The 16,162-nt window shown below is 42.9% G+C and overlaps 1 protein-coding gene across 4 annotated transcripts in view; it reads right to left on the bottom strand.

The window, feature by feature from the left end:
• Nucleotides 1-16,162, bottom strand: part of TSPAN14 (tetraspanin 14) — a 67,133-nt gene that overhangs the window by 24,085 nt on the left and 26,886 nt on the right. For 2 of the 4 annotated variants that reach the window (XM_067552463.1, XM_067552465.1), the window contains 2 exons: nt 15,862-15,948; nt 12,129-12,224 (listed from right to left, as the gene is read on the bottom strand). In XM_067552463.1, coding sequence (XP_067408564.1) covers nt 12,129-12,209 — 81 coding nt within the window. In that variant the 5' untranslated portion in view covers nt 12,210-12,224; nt 15,862-15,948. The remainder of the gene's footprint in view (nt 1-12,128; nt 12,225-15,861; nt 15,949-16,162) is intronic. The other 2 variants (XM_067552464.1, XM_067552461.1) reach the window with 1 other exon arrangement.

Raw genomic sequence — 16,162 nt, 5'->3', positions numbered from 1 at the left:
GGCTAGACTAGAACAGGTATTTGAGGGATGAATGGGTCTGAGCCATCCCATCCCCAGAATCAAAGACTTGTGATTATGGAACACTAATGCAAATAGTTTGCAACAGTAGAGACAGAATAATAGATGTGCTTGGAAAGAACATACATTGGGGTTTAAGGCCCAGATACTGAAATACTTATGCACATAAACAATCCCATTGATTTTAATGGGAATATTCATTTGTATAGCAAAAAGGATGTGAATACATGTTTACAAGACCAGGGCCTCTAATAATAATTCTAGTGTTTTGCCTCTTTAGTTCTTAGAGTAATTTGAGATGGTTCGTATCACAGCCCTATATTGCAGCAGGAGAAACTAAATCTCTAATGACCTCTTCCTAGCCAAAGCTCAGAGCCAGTACTCCATCCTCATCTTCATTGATGACAGTTGACCATGCTCTGCTTCTGGAAATCTTGTTCTCCCTTGGGTTCCATGACTCTAAACTTTGCTGATTTGCCTACCTCTCTAATGGCTCCTTCAGCATGTCCTTCCTCCCATCTCCATCTGTCTGTAGGGGTTCCAGATGGTTTTGCCCTTGGTCCCCTTCTCTCTCTCTACACTTTATCTCTGGGTGATCTCATCTGCAAAACACGAATTCAACTACCATTTCTCCACAGATGACTCACAGATCTACCTCTCTATTCTAGGCTCGTCTCTTTCTGTTCAAACTAAAATCTCAGTCTCTCCCTCTGTCTGACATCTCCTCATGGATGCCCTAGACATCAGTGCAAGCCCTTCCACCTCCTTTCTCAATTACTGTGGACACTATCATAACCCTGCCTGTCACTCAGGCATGTAACTTGGGCATCATCTTTGACTCAAAAACTCTTTCTATATTGTCACATCCAGGATCTCTCCAAATCTTGCAGAATTTTTCTGCTCATCATCTCTAAGCTACCACCTTTCCTATCCATCCATGCAGCTAAAACTCTCACACAGGCTCTCTTCATCTTGCACCTCAATTACTGCAACATTCTCTTCTCTGGCCTTGGCAAATACAATCTTGCTCCACTTATACCATTCACTGTGCTGCTGAAAGAAAAAAAACAAAACAAAAAAACCCCCTCACTCTTAGCCCTTTGCTTTGATCACGTCACCTCCCTCTTTTCATCCCTCCACTGGCTTCCCTTTCTCTACAGCACCAAACATAAGCTGCTTATTGTCTGACTTGTCCAAGGCCACAGAACAAATTGGTGATCAACCAGGAACAGAATCTAGATCTCCCAACTTCCAGTCCTGTACCTTATCCTCTGGACACTGCCTTCCATGAGGTAGGTACTACTGTATAATAAGCAGCATTACAGCCATAGGAACAGAAGAACAGCCATCCTGGGTTAGACCAATGGTCCATCTAGCCCAGTATCCTGTTTTATGACAGTGGCTGGTGTCAGATGCTTCAGAGGAATGAACAGAACAGGGCAGTTATTGAGTGAGCCATCCCTTGTCAATTAGAAGCAGGAAGCAAAGAAATGGCTTATCTAACTTATTTAAGCTACTTTGAATTAGGTTGTAAGGATAGTCTCCAACTCCTTCCTTTTCAGCAAGTTTGAGACACACCTAAATCAGTTTTTTGCACTGACACACATTGTATAACCCTCATTAACTCAGCTCATTCATAGGAAGCAAAAATTTATCCTTGTTCGGACCTCATGACCTTTCCATCCTCAACACTTTGTAGTCACAAGCAGTTTGTATTTAAATACCCAATATCAATACCTATATGAAGATGACATTTTCCATCTCCAGTGTCTGTGATCTAACCAGCTCTTTATCTGATCAAGCAGTAATTTACTCCCCTAGAGCATACCTGTTGACCTTATAGGTGAAGTGCCATGGCTTCTATTGCCACAGACATGGCACTGTTATCAGAGCTAGAGAAATTCCTAGTTTGCTCAGTGGCTAAAAATGCTGAGGGTGTTTTATGCAAAAAGTTACTCAGAAAAGCGTCAGATGACTCTGCAAGTACACCATACCACATTATAGGACATGCACAGAAAGCAATGGAAGACGATTACAAATGAAAAAGAGACATGGGTGGGCAAAGTGGTGCAAGTTGAACTTACATTTCAAGGTATTGCTGGATGAGCAAGAGCATACAATGAACATACATCTTGGTCATGTGGGGGCAAGTACAAACCTTGAGTGTTAAACCCACACCACCACCACTTTAATAAGTTTTGAAAAACACAATCGTTTCCAAAGAAGTAGTGTCCTGACCTAGACCACACTTAAGTCTTTAAGTGGTGACTCTTTTCAGACAGGGCATAAAAATGTTTCATTGTGGCTTTTCTATTACACATTATACAAGTTCAAAGCTACAGCTAGTTAGGAAATTTTTCAACCAAACGTTTCTGATGAGGTTTTCATCAGAAACTGCTGATTTGTTAAAACCAAATGTTTTGTGGAAACATTTTGATTCTGACAAATTCCAACAGAACTCTCTAGTTTCCTGCCAAATCACCTGGTGGGCTGCTGAGGAGCCTAAGCTTCCAGGGTAAAGCTTCCAGGACAACCCTGCCAGGCAGCCTGACTAGGAGTTCCAGAGTCCATGTTGTGGAGTGAAAGCCGTGGCTTGATCTGGGGGCTCTCATGGCTTCTAAGGTCCCCCAACTCCAGGAGACAGCCCACGAACTCATGGTAGGGTGGTTTGGGTTTTGTTTTGTTTTTTTGGGGGGGGGAAGAGGGGGCTGTTACAGAAAAGAGGGAAAGTGAGCAAATGAAAACATTTGAATTTTTCCAATATGAAAAAAGTGGTTTTATTTTTTTTAAGGAAAATTTTGAAATTTTCTAGGTTGTGTTCTAGTTAGGAACAATTTTCTTTTCAAAGTGTCGGAATTTCCCACGGAAAGGGAATTCTGAATGTCAACCAGCTCTTTTTAAGACATCTATCTAATATTTCCTACTCCCTCCTTCCATCATGTGCCCCAAAGATACCAGAAGGCAAGAGAAGAGGAGGCTGGTGTAGATTGCAGTAGACAAGGTAGCAAGTTGCCACTGCGTGAGTTAATTTTGGCAAGAGGTAAAAGGCACTTGAAGTTAACTGGAACTTGAGGAAGGTTTCTAAAGAATAAGAAAAGGAAATAAATGGAACCAATTGATACACACAAAAAGAATAGAAGATCATGTTGCTATTCTCATACTGAGTTATTGAACACACTTGTGTTTGTTGTCTTTGAACTGATTAAAGCCTTCCTGTTTGTTCCCCTCCTAATTAAAAAAATGGATTTCTGAACTGAGAAAAAAGTATTTATATAGGTTTCTATTAGGCAGTATATTTTTACCCTGCCTAGACAGGAGTTATTGGGTAGGGGGATTGGGCACCCAGCAATTAAAACAGCTGCATGTTGCTTCTGATTATCTATTCTTGTACTACAAGAGGCCATGGAGAATTCTTCAGAGACAGCTACAGAAAAACTGTTTCCACTTAAGGTTCAGCAGAAAGACATTTGCTTGTCCCACAGGTCCTAGAAGGAAAAGGGAACACACTACCTTTTGATTTCTCTCTACAGTTCCATGTGTCTTTGTTGCTCTAAATATGGGGATAGCAGAAAAACCATGTTGATCTATTTGGTACAACAATGAATGTTTTAACTCCAGATGAAGGCTCCAGGGGCCTTTGGATGTAGCATAGCAAAATTAAAATTGATTTGCTTTTTAGACTGCTATGTTCATTCCACTTTTGCCCATCTCCTTGTTATGTTGCTGTCACTCAAAGGGATTATTGACTTGGCTAATAAAAGTTTGTCTTATTTCTATTATTTCTTTCAAAGTGTAGGTCTCCTCTGAAAAGTGCCTTTTTATTATTAATTATTATTAAAGACAGTGGAGATTCCTATGTTAATCACCTCCAGCACCTTCCAAGCCCCACATGCCCAGTTTACAACTAAGAGGAGGATATATTGTTCAGTCACCGGCAAGCACCCAGCTTGTGCTCTGAAAGTTAACTGCATTCTTTCCTTCTTGTGCATCACCAGCTAGATATTTTGTAGGCCAAATCATATCCTCAATACTTTTGCAACCTCCCTGTTGAATCTCAGGGAATTATCTGTTGCGAATCAGCAGCAGAAATACAATCAGGCTCTCTCCTTCTTAGCCATGTTGGCTCTGTAGAAGCTAAAGTGCATTCATCCAAAACATTTTTCAAATGAATTTCAACAGCTCTTTTCTACTGGGCAGCTTGCATTGCTGCTGTCCTTGATAAAATAATAAGCTTCTCATTAAACACTGAAGCTTATTTCATCAAGTACAGTAGCAATGCAAGCTGCCCAGTAGGAAAGAGCTGCGTTTCCCTGTTCAGATTCATTTGAAAAAGTGTTTTGGATGAATGCATTTTAGCCTATGAATTGCTGTCAAGAGTGCACTATGGGCCAAATTGTGACACCAAGTAGCCTTTACAATCTGGCCCTAGGATTATTGCTGTCAGTAGGCACAATTTGTGGGGGACCTGTATGTATGTGTTCTGTTACTGTATGTGTTCCCTGTTTGACTAACAGCTTCACATCCAAATCCGCCAATATAATTTGATGACCTGGCAAGCACTTGTGAAATGAACACACATTGTAGCATGACCACATTGTGAATCAGCATGTTTTATCCAGGCATGAGCTTCCACGCTCTCCTCCTAAACAGATATCCAGGAGAACAAAAATCTTACTCAAATGTGTGCTGAAGGAGCTGTGTGGGAACAAAGCCAAATTTAGGATTCACAGTGATTTTTATTCTCCTAGTTCTGTTTGCCAGCCAATGCGCCTCTAACTTGAGCTACAAGGACCACCTCTCAGACCTGGAGGGCTTCCATGCTCATTTGGTCTTTGGTGAGAGGCCAGAGACTCTCAACATAAACCCCAAATAGATCTAACTGTTGTGCAGATAGCAGTCCAGAAGTCAATGGACAGAGATCAAACCCCATCATTACACGGGCCATCAGACAACTGTCCTGTTTTAACAAGTTTCAGTTACTATCCATGTGGGCTAGAGTTGATCCAACAATAGAGGCAATGAGATGACTCATCATCAGAGATGGTACTCTCCTTCTTTTAGGTGCCTAATCCTCCAAGATGTTGAGCCCCCTGAACTCAAATGGGAGCCAAGGGCACGTAGTACCTCACAAGATCAGGCCCCAGGTGCACTGCATTTTAAATCATCTTCTGAAACAGGTCACAAAACTCCATATCTACCACTGAATTTATAGAAGTGCAATGACAGTGCACTTCCACGTCTGCCAAGTTGCAAATATTTAAATGAGCGAGTTTGTTTTTAAATCCCATGCGAGACTTTAAATGCCTCATTGATAACTGCTGAAAAATCTGTAATTGGTACTCTGTAGTGGCAAATAGTCTTAAAAGTTAAGCCAGAGTGAATGCTGCAAATCAGTGAGCCTTGGCAAGTTTTAGGCATCCAGATGACCTCCGCCTTTTACAGGGACTCAAACAATATGTTTTAAAACAAAAACATCTTGGATCATCCAGATGGCCTCTAAACTTTACAATCAGTAAAACCACATGCAGCATGAAAGAGGGTGGATGGAAACATACACAACTCAGTCACACCTCTGCAAACAGGAAGTTCAAATGAGCCACCAGCAGCTGGGCCCTTCCTGCCTTTCGGTTTATAGATCCACAACAACTTTGAAATGTTGGCTTTTCTTTTTATATTCTGTTCAGAAAGAAATACCCTCTTCTTTTGTAGGATTTTCTCCCAGGGTCACTGAATTATCGTTGCTATATAGAACAACTGTCTTTTGAAAGGAGACAGTCATGCTCAAACTCTCTCTGAATCCCCTCACCTACATCAACAGCAACACCTTTAAATTATGAAAAACAGATTTAAAACCCAATTTCTCTCTCACCTCTGTGATTCCTGGATTGGATTTCAAGACTGCAAGCAATTCAGAACAAGAAGTGTTATTGAGGTACCCCTCCTGCCCTCCACAGAGCTTTCAAGGTGAAGGGTTAGTGTTTTGGAGCACTGCTCCACAACCAAGAAACATAGGGTTAGAGTGTACAGTTCTGACTCAGTGGGCATGTCTACACTGCAATTAAAAACCCACATTTGGCCCATGCCAGCTGACGTGGGCTCAAGCTGCAGGGCGGTTTCACTGTAATGTAGATTTCCAGGATTGGGCTACAGCCCAGGCTCTAGGAGCCTCTGAGGTGGGAGGGTCCCGAGCGCAGAAGTCTATACTACAGTGAAACACCCCTGCAGCCCAAGACTCATGAGCCCAAGTCAACTGGCCACTCACAGGTTTTTAATTGCAGTGTAGACGTACCCATTCTGACTAGTGTCCTACATCTCCAGTAGTCAACTGACGACAGTGGGACCTCTTTCAGAGTAAGGTGCTACTCAATGTAAGTGTGTCAGAATCTGACCCTTGAAGCACAGAGTCATCATCACGTCAATGAGCTGTTTATGATATAGCACAACAATGCTGTGTTTGCCCCACAGTTGTTTCAGAACACAGGGAAGTCTCAATGTGAGATTCAGCCCTAATCATGCTAGAGTGGGAGACACAAGGCGGGGTGAGGTAATAACTTTTTAGACCAACTTCTGTTACCTCATCCACTTTGTGCCTCTAACATCATAGGACCAAACACAGCTACAACTACACTACATATAGTCAGGAAAACAAAGTTCTGACACTGGGGGAAGGACTCATGAGATAATGAAAGATCTGCCCACCTAATGAGGTAAAGAACTAGTGAAGGATCCTAGTCAGCACTGAGAGAATACTTGATTTTACCAGCCTTAGAAAGGAATAGTACCTCTAAAATGTTTATTAAGACAAGGCGCAGGAACCAGAGGACCATGAAGGAGAATAGGACTCTTATTCACTTCTATCCTCCCTCTGTTTACAAGAAAGGATGGACAAAGCAAAGTGATGACTCACTCTGTGGGCTGCGTCATGTGCACACGTCCACAAGTGACGGCACTGTTCCGTTCACAGCCTACATGTGGAGAAGTTACTAAAAAACATAGAAGACTATTGCTGGAAGTTTGCAACGTAATGACTTTATGTCTTAACATACAGAACCTTAACAGGTGAGAACCGCGAGCGAGAGGATGCCGTTCCTTCAGACAGAAGCACAATTCAACCTCCCTGACTCTAGACTGGCTCTCTGCAGAGCGGACTGATTGCATGCTTCCCTGCAGAGCCCGCTGGCCTGCAAACAGGAAAACCCTTTGGATTTACTGTGATCGCGGGTCATTTTCTTTATTTTAAACACAGCTTCCAATACACTTTAGATACCAAGGGACCGATATTTCTCATCTTGCTTACTACCCTTGATCAGAACAACAAAGGTTTCATAAGCATTGAGATTTTTTCCTAAAGCTTAGTTAAATTTTGGACCTGCAAGGGTTAAAACTATACAGGCCTTTTAAAAAAAAAAAGTCATACCTGTATCACATTGCTCAGCTACATTCTACATGCAAAGCCACTGATCACTGTTATTTGTGACCTGTCATTTACAGTACACTGGGAAAGGTCGCAACCTAGTTCAAGGGTCTAACTGTCTGATCAGCTAGACATGAGAAAACATGAAAGCATAGCAAACACTGGGCTAAACTTCATAGTTTAAACTGCTTCCTTTTGGACAGCAGATATCAGGCAAATCTACAGCAGGAAATGTTGACAATGTGGTGTCTTCAATAAGGACGAAAGAAAAAGAAAAATATATTTATACTGAAATAAATTAAACAAAGTCTGTCTCGGCAAATATATAGGCTATAGCCTGACAGCTTCTGGTGTGAGATGTAGGGGAAAAGGACAGTAAATTAATAGAGAAACGTAGTGCCATAGCAGACTTTGTGACCATCTCAGGCGACTCAAGAAATTTAATGAGAAGGCTTAACAGTTTCCTGAAGGGAAGCAAGTTTTTTATTCCCCCCCCCCCCCCCCACGTGTCACTTTTTAGTTTTCAAGGAAATGGATGTCTCTGGCTATTTGCAAAAATGAAAAGATACCAAATTCCCTAAAGAGAGAGTTATGTTTACTTAAGCTGTATGGTTTTATTCAGTCTTCCTGAATATTGATTTGTCCAGGCACAAGAGCTACTTACCTGCTCTCTCCCATGATGACTGAAGACAACGAAAACTTTAAGAGATTTTACTTGTCCCTAAGCAAGCAGAATCTTGCATGGCTGCTTTTGATAGTCTCCCACAGTATTCTTATCAGCAAGTTAAAGTAGTATGGGTTGGATGAATGGACTATAAAATGGATACGGAGCTGGCTAGAACATCGGGCTCAATGGGTAGTGATCAATGTCTCCATGTCTAGCTGGCAGCCGGTCACACGCGGAGAGTCTCAGTGGTCGGTCCTGGGGCCAGTTTTGTTCAGCATCTTCATTAACTAAATGGAGGATGAGGTAGATTGCACCCTCAGCAAGTTTGGAGATGACACTAAGCTAGGGGAGTGGTAGATACCCTGGAAGGTAGAGATAGGACATAGAGGGACCTAGACAAATTGGAGGATTGAGCTAAAAGAAATCTGAAGAGGTTCAACAAGGACAAGTGCAGAGTCCTCCACTTAGGACGGAAGAATCCCATGCACATCTACAGACTTGGGACCGACGAGCTAGGCAGCAGTTCTGCAGAAAAGGACCTGGGGGTTACAGTGGCCAAGAAGCTGGCTATGAGTCAGCAGCGTGCACTGGTTGCCAAGGCGGCTAATAGCATATTGGGCTGCATTAGTAGGGGCATTGCCAGCAGATTGAGGGAAGCTATTATTCCCCTCTATTCGGCATTGGTGAAGCTGCATTTGGAGTATTGTGTCCAGTTTTGGGGCCCCCCCATTACAAAAAGGATGTGGACAAATTGGAGAGAGTTCAGCGGAGGGCAACACAAATGATTAAGGGGCTAGAGCACAAGACTTATGAGGGGAGACTGAGGGAACTAGGCTTGTTTAGTCTACAAAAGAGAAAAATGTGGGGGGATTTGATAGCAGCCTTTAATTACCTGAAAGGGGGTTCCAAGGAGGATGGAGCTAGGCTGTTCTCAATGGTAGTAGAGGATAGAACAAGGAGCAATGATCTCAAGTTGCAGTGGGGGAGGTCTAGGTTGGATATTAGGAAAACGTTTTGCTCTAGGAGGGTGGTGAAGCACTGGAATGGGTTATCTAAGGAGGGGTGGAATCTCCATCTTTAGACGTTTTTAAACTGCGGCTTGACAAAGCCCTAGTTAGGATGATTTAGCTAAGGTTAGTCCTGCTTTGAGCAGGGGGTTGGACTAGATGACCTCCTGAGGTCCCTTCCAACTCTAATATTTTATGATTCTATATGTATCTATAGTTGAACTGAAATATTGCAGAGAGAGATTTTACCTTTACCTAGATTCAGGCCAAATTATAGCTGTCACTGCACAATTCTGCTATGGGGGAAAGGCCCTGGGAGCCCGGAGGCAGAGGGCAGCTGTAACTTATCTGAGCACAAACGCAATGATGAAAAGGGGTTTGCCACCAACATTGTTATGAGAGCTGAACATCCTACAATGTCATATCTGGGCGGAAGCATGTTCAGAACCCTGGCTCTTGTGTGCACTAGTTAGTGCTGGTAAGCGGCACTAGGACACAGCACAAGCAACACTTCTTATACAGCTTTAGAAACTGCTTGAGTTAAGCACACGCATGGCATTACGCCTATTTTAGTACAATTCAAGCCTAGGCGTCCAGCTGCCACAACCCCATGATGGCTTCAGTTGCCACTAGGAAACAAAGTTTTCAGTATGCTCGTGACTGCACAAGCATAAAATAAAAGGGGTGGCACAGACAAACTAGCAATATTATAATGGAGTCCCGGATTTCATTCAAGGATCTCAAAATGCCTTTCAAGCATGAAGAGCCACAGTAAGGCCTGGTCTATGCTTAAAAACTAGACCAACCTAGTTACATTGTTCAGGCTGTGAAAAATTTCGTGCCCGGGCTGCCATAGTTAGGTTGACCTAACTCCCAGTGTAGATATGGCTAGAACAATAAGAAGATTCTTTCGTCAACCCAGTTACCACCTCTAAGAATGCCATAGTTGTACCACTGTAATGTAGACATAACCTAAGGGAGGTAAGCTTAGGCATAGAGTTTTTTAGGCATCCCTGCCCTCTCCCCTCTCAGTTCTCAGACATAGTTAATTGGAAAGCAACAGTCCAGAGTCCAATCTGCAGGCACTCTGTGATGGGTACACGGACAAACTTAAAACCATAATCGTACCTCCAAGCCCTTCACACCAGTTGGGCTTATTTTTCTATACGCCAATAGTTTCCAGTAGGAAAAAGTGGAGAATCTTCTGGTACTAGGAAGCAATGGTAATCTGGAGATTTGAGGCCTCAGTACAGAGCATCATTCGGTACCCATAAGGAATGGGGACTCCGATTTATCTAAAAACTGAAAAGTCCCTGCAGTAGGGGAATTCCTGATACACCAAATGGGTTGGTACCAATGGGGCCATTGCCCTGGAGCACGTAGGCACCGGGAAGGAAGGTGTCTGGCATTTCATTTTTGCTGGTACCAACGGTGCTAAGTGACAAGGCACCAATTGTAATTCTGATGTAGATGGTGCCATTCTAGAGGAGTGTATGTCTTGGGCCTCCCTATCCTTCACTCCTGGTACCGAGGGTCCTGTGGGAGATTGCTTCTCTGAAGCGCTCCAGGATCTCCCAGTCCCACTGGTACTGGAGGCGAAGGACTCTTCCTCCACAGTACAGGAGTTGAGAGATCAAGGCCTCTGACATCATAGACTTAGCAGGAAATCAGCACCTTTCGGGAGCCAACTCTTTGTGGTGGGAGACCAATCTCTTCTTCAGCACTTCCCCTGAGTCCTCTAAAGTCTTCCCCCTCTTAGGGGAGACCTTACTCAAGGTCAAAGGGAGGCAGGGTCTCTCCAGAGACAGATATACAGGAGAGGGTCTCCTGAACTGACTCAGAAATCCATCAAAGACAGCACTCCATCAGAAGCCTCAGTTTGGTCTCCTGATTCTTCCTTGCTCTACATTTGAGAGCTCGGCAAAAGTTACACTTTTGGGAGCTATGGGACTCTCCCATGCAATGGATACACTTAGAGAGGCCATTGCTGATCTACATAGCTTCCCAACAAGACAAGCAGCATTTGAAACCTGGCAAGCTAGACATGACCAGCCAGGCCAAATAAACTCCCCCAAAAAAAGGGATGGAAAACAAGGAGAGAGGAAAAGCCTTAGCCAAACCTCTCACTACTATCTAATTCTATGCCACCACCCAACAAACAAAAACAAGAACTATGACATGCTGAGGAATGCACAAGGTGCTCATGCTAGATTCTGTCTCAGGCTGAGGCAGAAGAGAAGGAACTAAGGGCAGTTCGCTTATGCAGCTCTGTACACTCGGTGTGTGGCACAAATTTGTACAGAGCACATGTGTGGGCCAAGCAAAAACACTACCAATGGAAAAATCTCTGACCAAGGGCTTGAGAGGTGCATGTGCATCTTAAGTGGAGCATCCATAGGGACACTACTCAAAGAAGAATTAACTTTTTTGATGTTCGGAAGATCTTGGATAACTTCCCACATCCTAACTATTCTTCAGCTTGCACACTCAGCTTCCTGGTTCCAGCCTGAAGCAGTACAGTAAATCCAAAATGTCCAGGAAAGGTTATTCAGTAGTATTTCCATACCCAAAAGATTCAGACTGGAGGAGTCTTAATCAGTCCATATACCTGGATGTCTCTGGCAGGACCCAGCAGTAATTTAGACATCCAAGTTTCTGAGACTAGACCATCATCAACTGGTCTATTGTGCATCTACATTGTTTTTCTAACCTAAATTGTGAACTCTCTGGAGCAAGGTCAACATTTTTCACTATAATTTGTATCAGATTGACCTTACTGACATGCTGAAATCAACAAGACAAATGTCCAAACGTCTGGACGTTTGCCTGCCTTCAATTTAAGTTGGAAGTGACGGGAGTTTGAAGGTTTCAGTCACTTGCCATATAATGAAATTTTTCATTCAGGTCCATGCCATTCATTGTCTGAGTAATGTGCATATACTGAAAGGCGGCATTTCTGGGAGACGAGTCCCATGCTGAGGACCTCATGCTACAGAAGGAGAAAGTTTGGCCTTGTACTCACCCAGAAGATTATGTTGTAGCTGAAAAGCAGGTATTTGTACCAACAGCTCACTTCTGGATTGGAGTATCGGTAATAGTGCATCTTCTATAGAGCAATCTGCAGAGGAAAAAGAACAGGAGTAAAGGTCAGTTCAGTGTAAAAATTCAGAAGACTAACTGTGAGCTTTCCTCAATTTCAAAAAAAGTAAGAGTCCCTATTCCAAGAGTTTTATATTAAAAGGACTGTTGTAACTTGAAATCTAGTCAATTTTAAAAAGATATTCAATGACATTTCAGATACCACACTTGACTCCAAATCCCCCGGCCAATTCTTGTAGCCTCACAATAATATTTTCTAATTTTTAAAACAGTTCTCTCTCCCTGTTGCCATCTGAGACACACAAACAAATTAAACTGTGTAATCAGTTTTGAGTTAAACCCAGAAGACCCACATCAATGGGTTTAGGCTCTGCATTAAACATCCACAACTCCCTTTGCACCAAGACACTCCATGCACATGCTATGACTTGGACTTTGCATATGGGCTGCTTCTCCCATTCCCACCATGCCTGATAGACTGAAGATGTGATGGTAAATGTGGTGGTAAGTAGTGACACACAGGGAGAAAAAAGAGCTTTACATGTAACCAAATTTGCTGAGAAAATAGTGCACTGGGAGTTTTGTTAGGCTAGGACATAGATTGTGGCATTGTGATATTTTTAATCTTCCTATATTGCATTAAATTTGCATAACTAGTTTTGTTTTCATCAGGACGAGTCATGCAGTTACTAAAGTTTTGATTTGATTGGCATTGCAGAGTTCTGTTTTCTGTGCTTCTCCTATTCTAAGGAGGTCATCATCAACCATAAGAGTTGCTCAACGTTTCAGAAAACTTTCCAGGACATTGTGCCTAATCCATTTCTCTAAAGGAATGCAGCAGCATGCCCCATATTGAAAACCAAAACCACTAAGAGCAAAGCCTCTAAGAGCAGAAAGCTGTTACACTGAAGAAGTGCCCTAAAGAGTCTACTGTATGGGAAAGGCCCAGCAGCCAACACCAATTGGTCAGTCAGAGAACTGGGCAGGAGAGGGGTTAACACCATTCTAACATTTAATCCTCTAACCTTGCCTTTAGATCAAGGATTGCGCTCCCGCAAGACTTTGGTAGAGGCTTAGTAAGGAAGAGGGGATAATGAGATTTTTTCAAATGGTCTTACTCCAAGCATGGAAATGAGACAAAATGTTTGTTGTGGAATTACTGTACACTGTGTTACAGGAAAGGCAGGAGAAGACAGACACCTGCCGTACCAGCCTGATACGGCTAGCCAGCAACTTTATAGACTGCCCGGTGTAAGGTGGGGGCACATAGAATAGCCCCAAGAGCAGATGACCACAATTCCTCCCCTTTTCATCAGGAAAGGGCACAACTGATTTAATCTATTTTTGCAGCACAGCATACTCCTGCAACTGCATGTCAGCTCGCCAGCTGGAGTGAGGTAGTAGAGAAAGGGCAGGTTCAGAACTCCTCCTATCCCGCAATCCATCTGCTCACTTACTTGCAGAAAGAGGAATTTAGGGTGAACAGCTCTGCTATCCCCCAAGCTGTGGCTGGAGTCACAAGCTCAGCAGGATGAAGTGAGAGAATAGAGCCCTCATACCTCGGAACATCTATAATAATTACTCCTTGGGGTCTGATTGAGGCATCACAGAATGGTCTAGCACAAATTTGTCTTGTAATCTTGAGTGTAACAAGAAATTCACAAGAAGTATGATGAAGATGTTTGTCAAAGATTCACAATAAAAATCATTCCACCCCTTGACACTCAGCCCCAGAAAAGGTTTCTCCGGAAGAAGAGAAACAAACAACTGCCTGTTTTGAAGAATATCCCATTTTACATGAGAATGCCTGTTTTAGCTTTCAAAAGGCATTGCTAAATGTTTCCAGTAGCATGATGAAGTACTGCCACCAGCTCTGTTTAAGTTTCACATGCAAACCCTGTCTATATCAAAATGTCATGAACTCGAAACTTAGCCCAAGCACAAACTTTTGGCTACAAAAACTAGAGTAATTTCAAACCAAGCCCCTAGGGAGAGTCAAATAGCATTAGCCTTTTCACAAGGGGCTCCATGTGTGGAGTGTCCAAGATACACCTCTCTGGGAAGGAAATTAAGTGATTTCATAACTCTGGTCTCAACTTCCCCAGACATCACTTGGTGGTCAGTGTGGGGCCACTCTTCTGCTGTTTTCCTGACATCTAGCTGCATTTGGTGGTCTTTGCGTATTTAGAAAACAGACCAAAGATTCTCATCCCATGCTTACCCACTGAGATATTCCACATCCAGCATCCCTTTGTGATATTCCTCACACAGCTTTTGGAAAACTCACATTAATTCAAATACTAATCCTAATTAGGAGGTTCACTACCTACCTCAGACTGTGGGAGTAAGATTTACTTATATTGGGTTATACCTAGACATCTAAATAGCCAGGCAGCAAATAAAGGGAGAGGGAGACAGTGAAGGGGACCAAAGTCAACCTCAGTGCTGGTGGGTGGCTCAATTTCCAACTTTTCTCATTAAAATGTTTCAACCAGTGGCACCATTTGCCTTTTCAGCCATCAGCAGGTCATAATGGAAAGCAATGTAAAATGACAAGGTATGGACTCTGGTCATTTATGAACAGTGGACAATCCCATTATTGATAATCAGGTCTTTCCTTCTTTGGGATTAGTTCACTCCAAATAACCTGGGTGGGCTTTTCAAAACTACAGTTAGGTTAATTCTGCTGCTTTTAAAGTCAGTGGAAATTGTACTGGACTTCAACGTGAGCAGAGTTAGGCCAATGAGGAGGGCTTTTGAAAATCTCTTCCATTGAGTATGTTTATCAACTCTGCTCCTCCACTCCCCCTTGACATATGGGCCAGATGGTAGGGCAGAAGCAGCTAAAGCCAGGATTGCTGCAGCATGGGAGGGAGGTTGATAGTGAAGGGGGGCCCAGCTGGGGTCCCCACACTCCCCAGCAATGTGCTGGAGAACCACACTAACACATGTGGGGCACCAGCATTCAGTGGTGCCAAAATTACAGATAGGCTAGGAGCAAGCCAGAGACTCCAGGCAGTAGGGGCAGAAGCAGCCAAAGCAGGGACCTTGGTAAACAGTTCTCCTAACACAAAGAGTCTGTTTTGATTGGACTTTCTCTCCCTGTGCTGACTGTCTGTTTGCTTCAGCCTCCCCGTCTCTCAGTCTCTGCACCTCAGCTTCAGTCAATATCTGCTCCTCAACTTCCCTTCCCATTTAGCTGACCCTCTCCTATCTCACTATTCACTCTGCTAGTGTGTTCTACCTCTACCCCCACCGTCTCTGTCTTGTCCATGTAGAATTTTAAATGCTTCAGGGCAGGAACAGTTTGCTACGGACATTGCCTAACACAATCCATTGCTGGTTAGCCCTTCGTCATTCCAGTAATAAAAATGTTAAACAAGAAAAACCGAGAGAGAATGCTGCAGAAGGTACTGTTGCTACACAACACCCCAAACACGAATGCCCAGAGGTATGACAAAAAGAATTGTTAAAAAAAAAAGGTTTCTGGGTTTTTGTTTGTTTTTTTTAAAAACGACACGGGTTCTTGTATCATGAAAACGTGTTAATTTGTGCTCAGAAATGGGGTGAGCAACTTTTATTCTTTTAAAAATATAGAGAGAGTGGTGACATCTAATTTGGGCCTCTAAGGTCAAGGCCACAAGAATAAATTGTACCTTTCAATTTTCCTTTTCAAAATAGATAGTGCCCTCAGTACGACTGTTCAAACTTTAGGATAATTCCTCTTGGCACAGGGTATGTCCCTTTGACAGAGAGAGAAAGCATACATTTTAGAAAAAGAATAATTCCAGTGCAGGCCTCAAAACCATTGGATGCAGGAATGAAAAAAAACCAAACATCCCTCAGTACTATGTGGCCATATGTAAGGCTTTACGGATTAATGACATAGTAAACAAGAACCTCTAAGCCAGAGGATTTGACTATTTAAGTGAAGTGGTCTCCACTCTGACGTACTGT

Source organism: Emydura macquarii, unplaced genomic scaffold (genome assembly GCF_026122565.2).
Source record: "Emydura macquarii macquarii isolate MOO-44397 ecotype Brisbane River unplaced genomic scaffold, CSIRO-AGI_Emac_v2 contig_1390, whole genome shotgun sequence".
Classification (NCBI taxonomy): Eukaryota; Metazoa; Chordata; order Testudines; family Chelidae; genus Emydura; species Emydura macquarii.
Note: the sequence above shows the minus strand (reverse complement) of the source record. Positions and strands in the feature narration are given on the sequence as shown.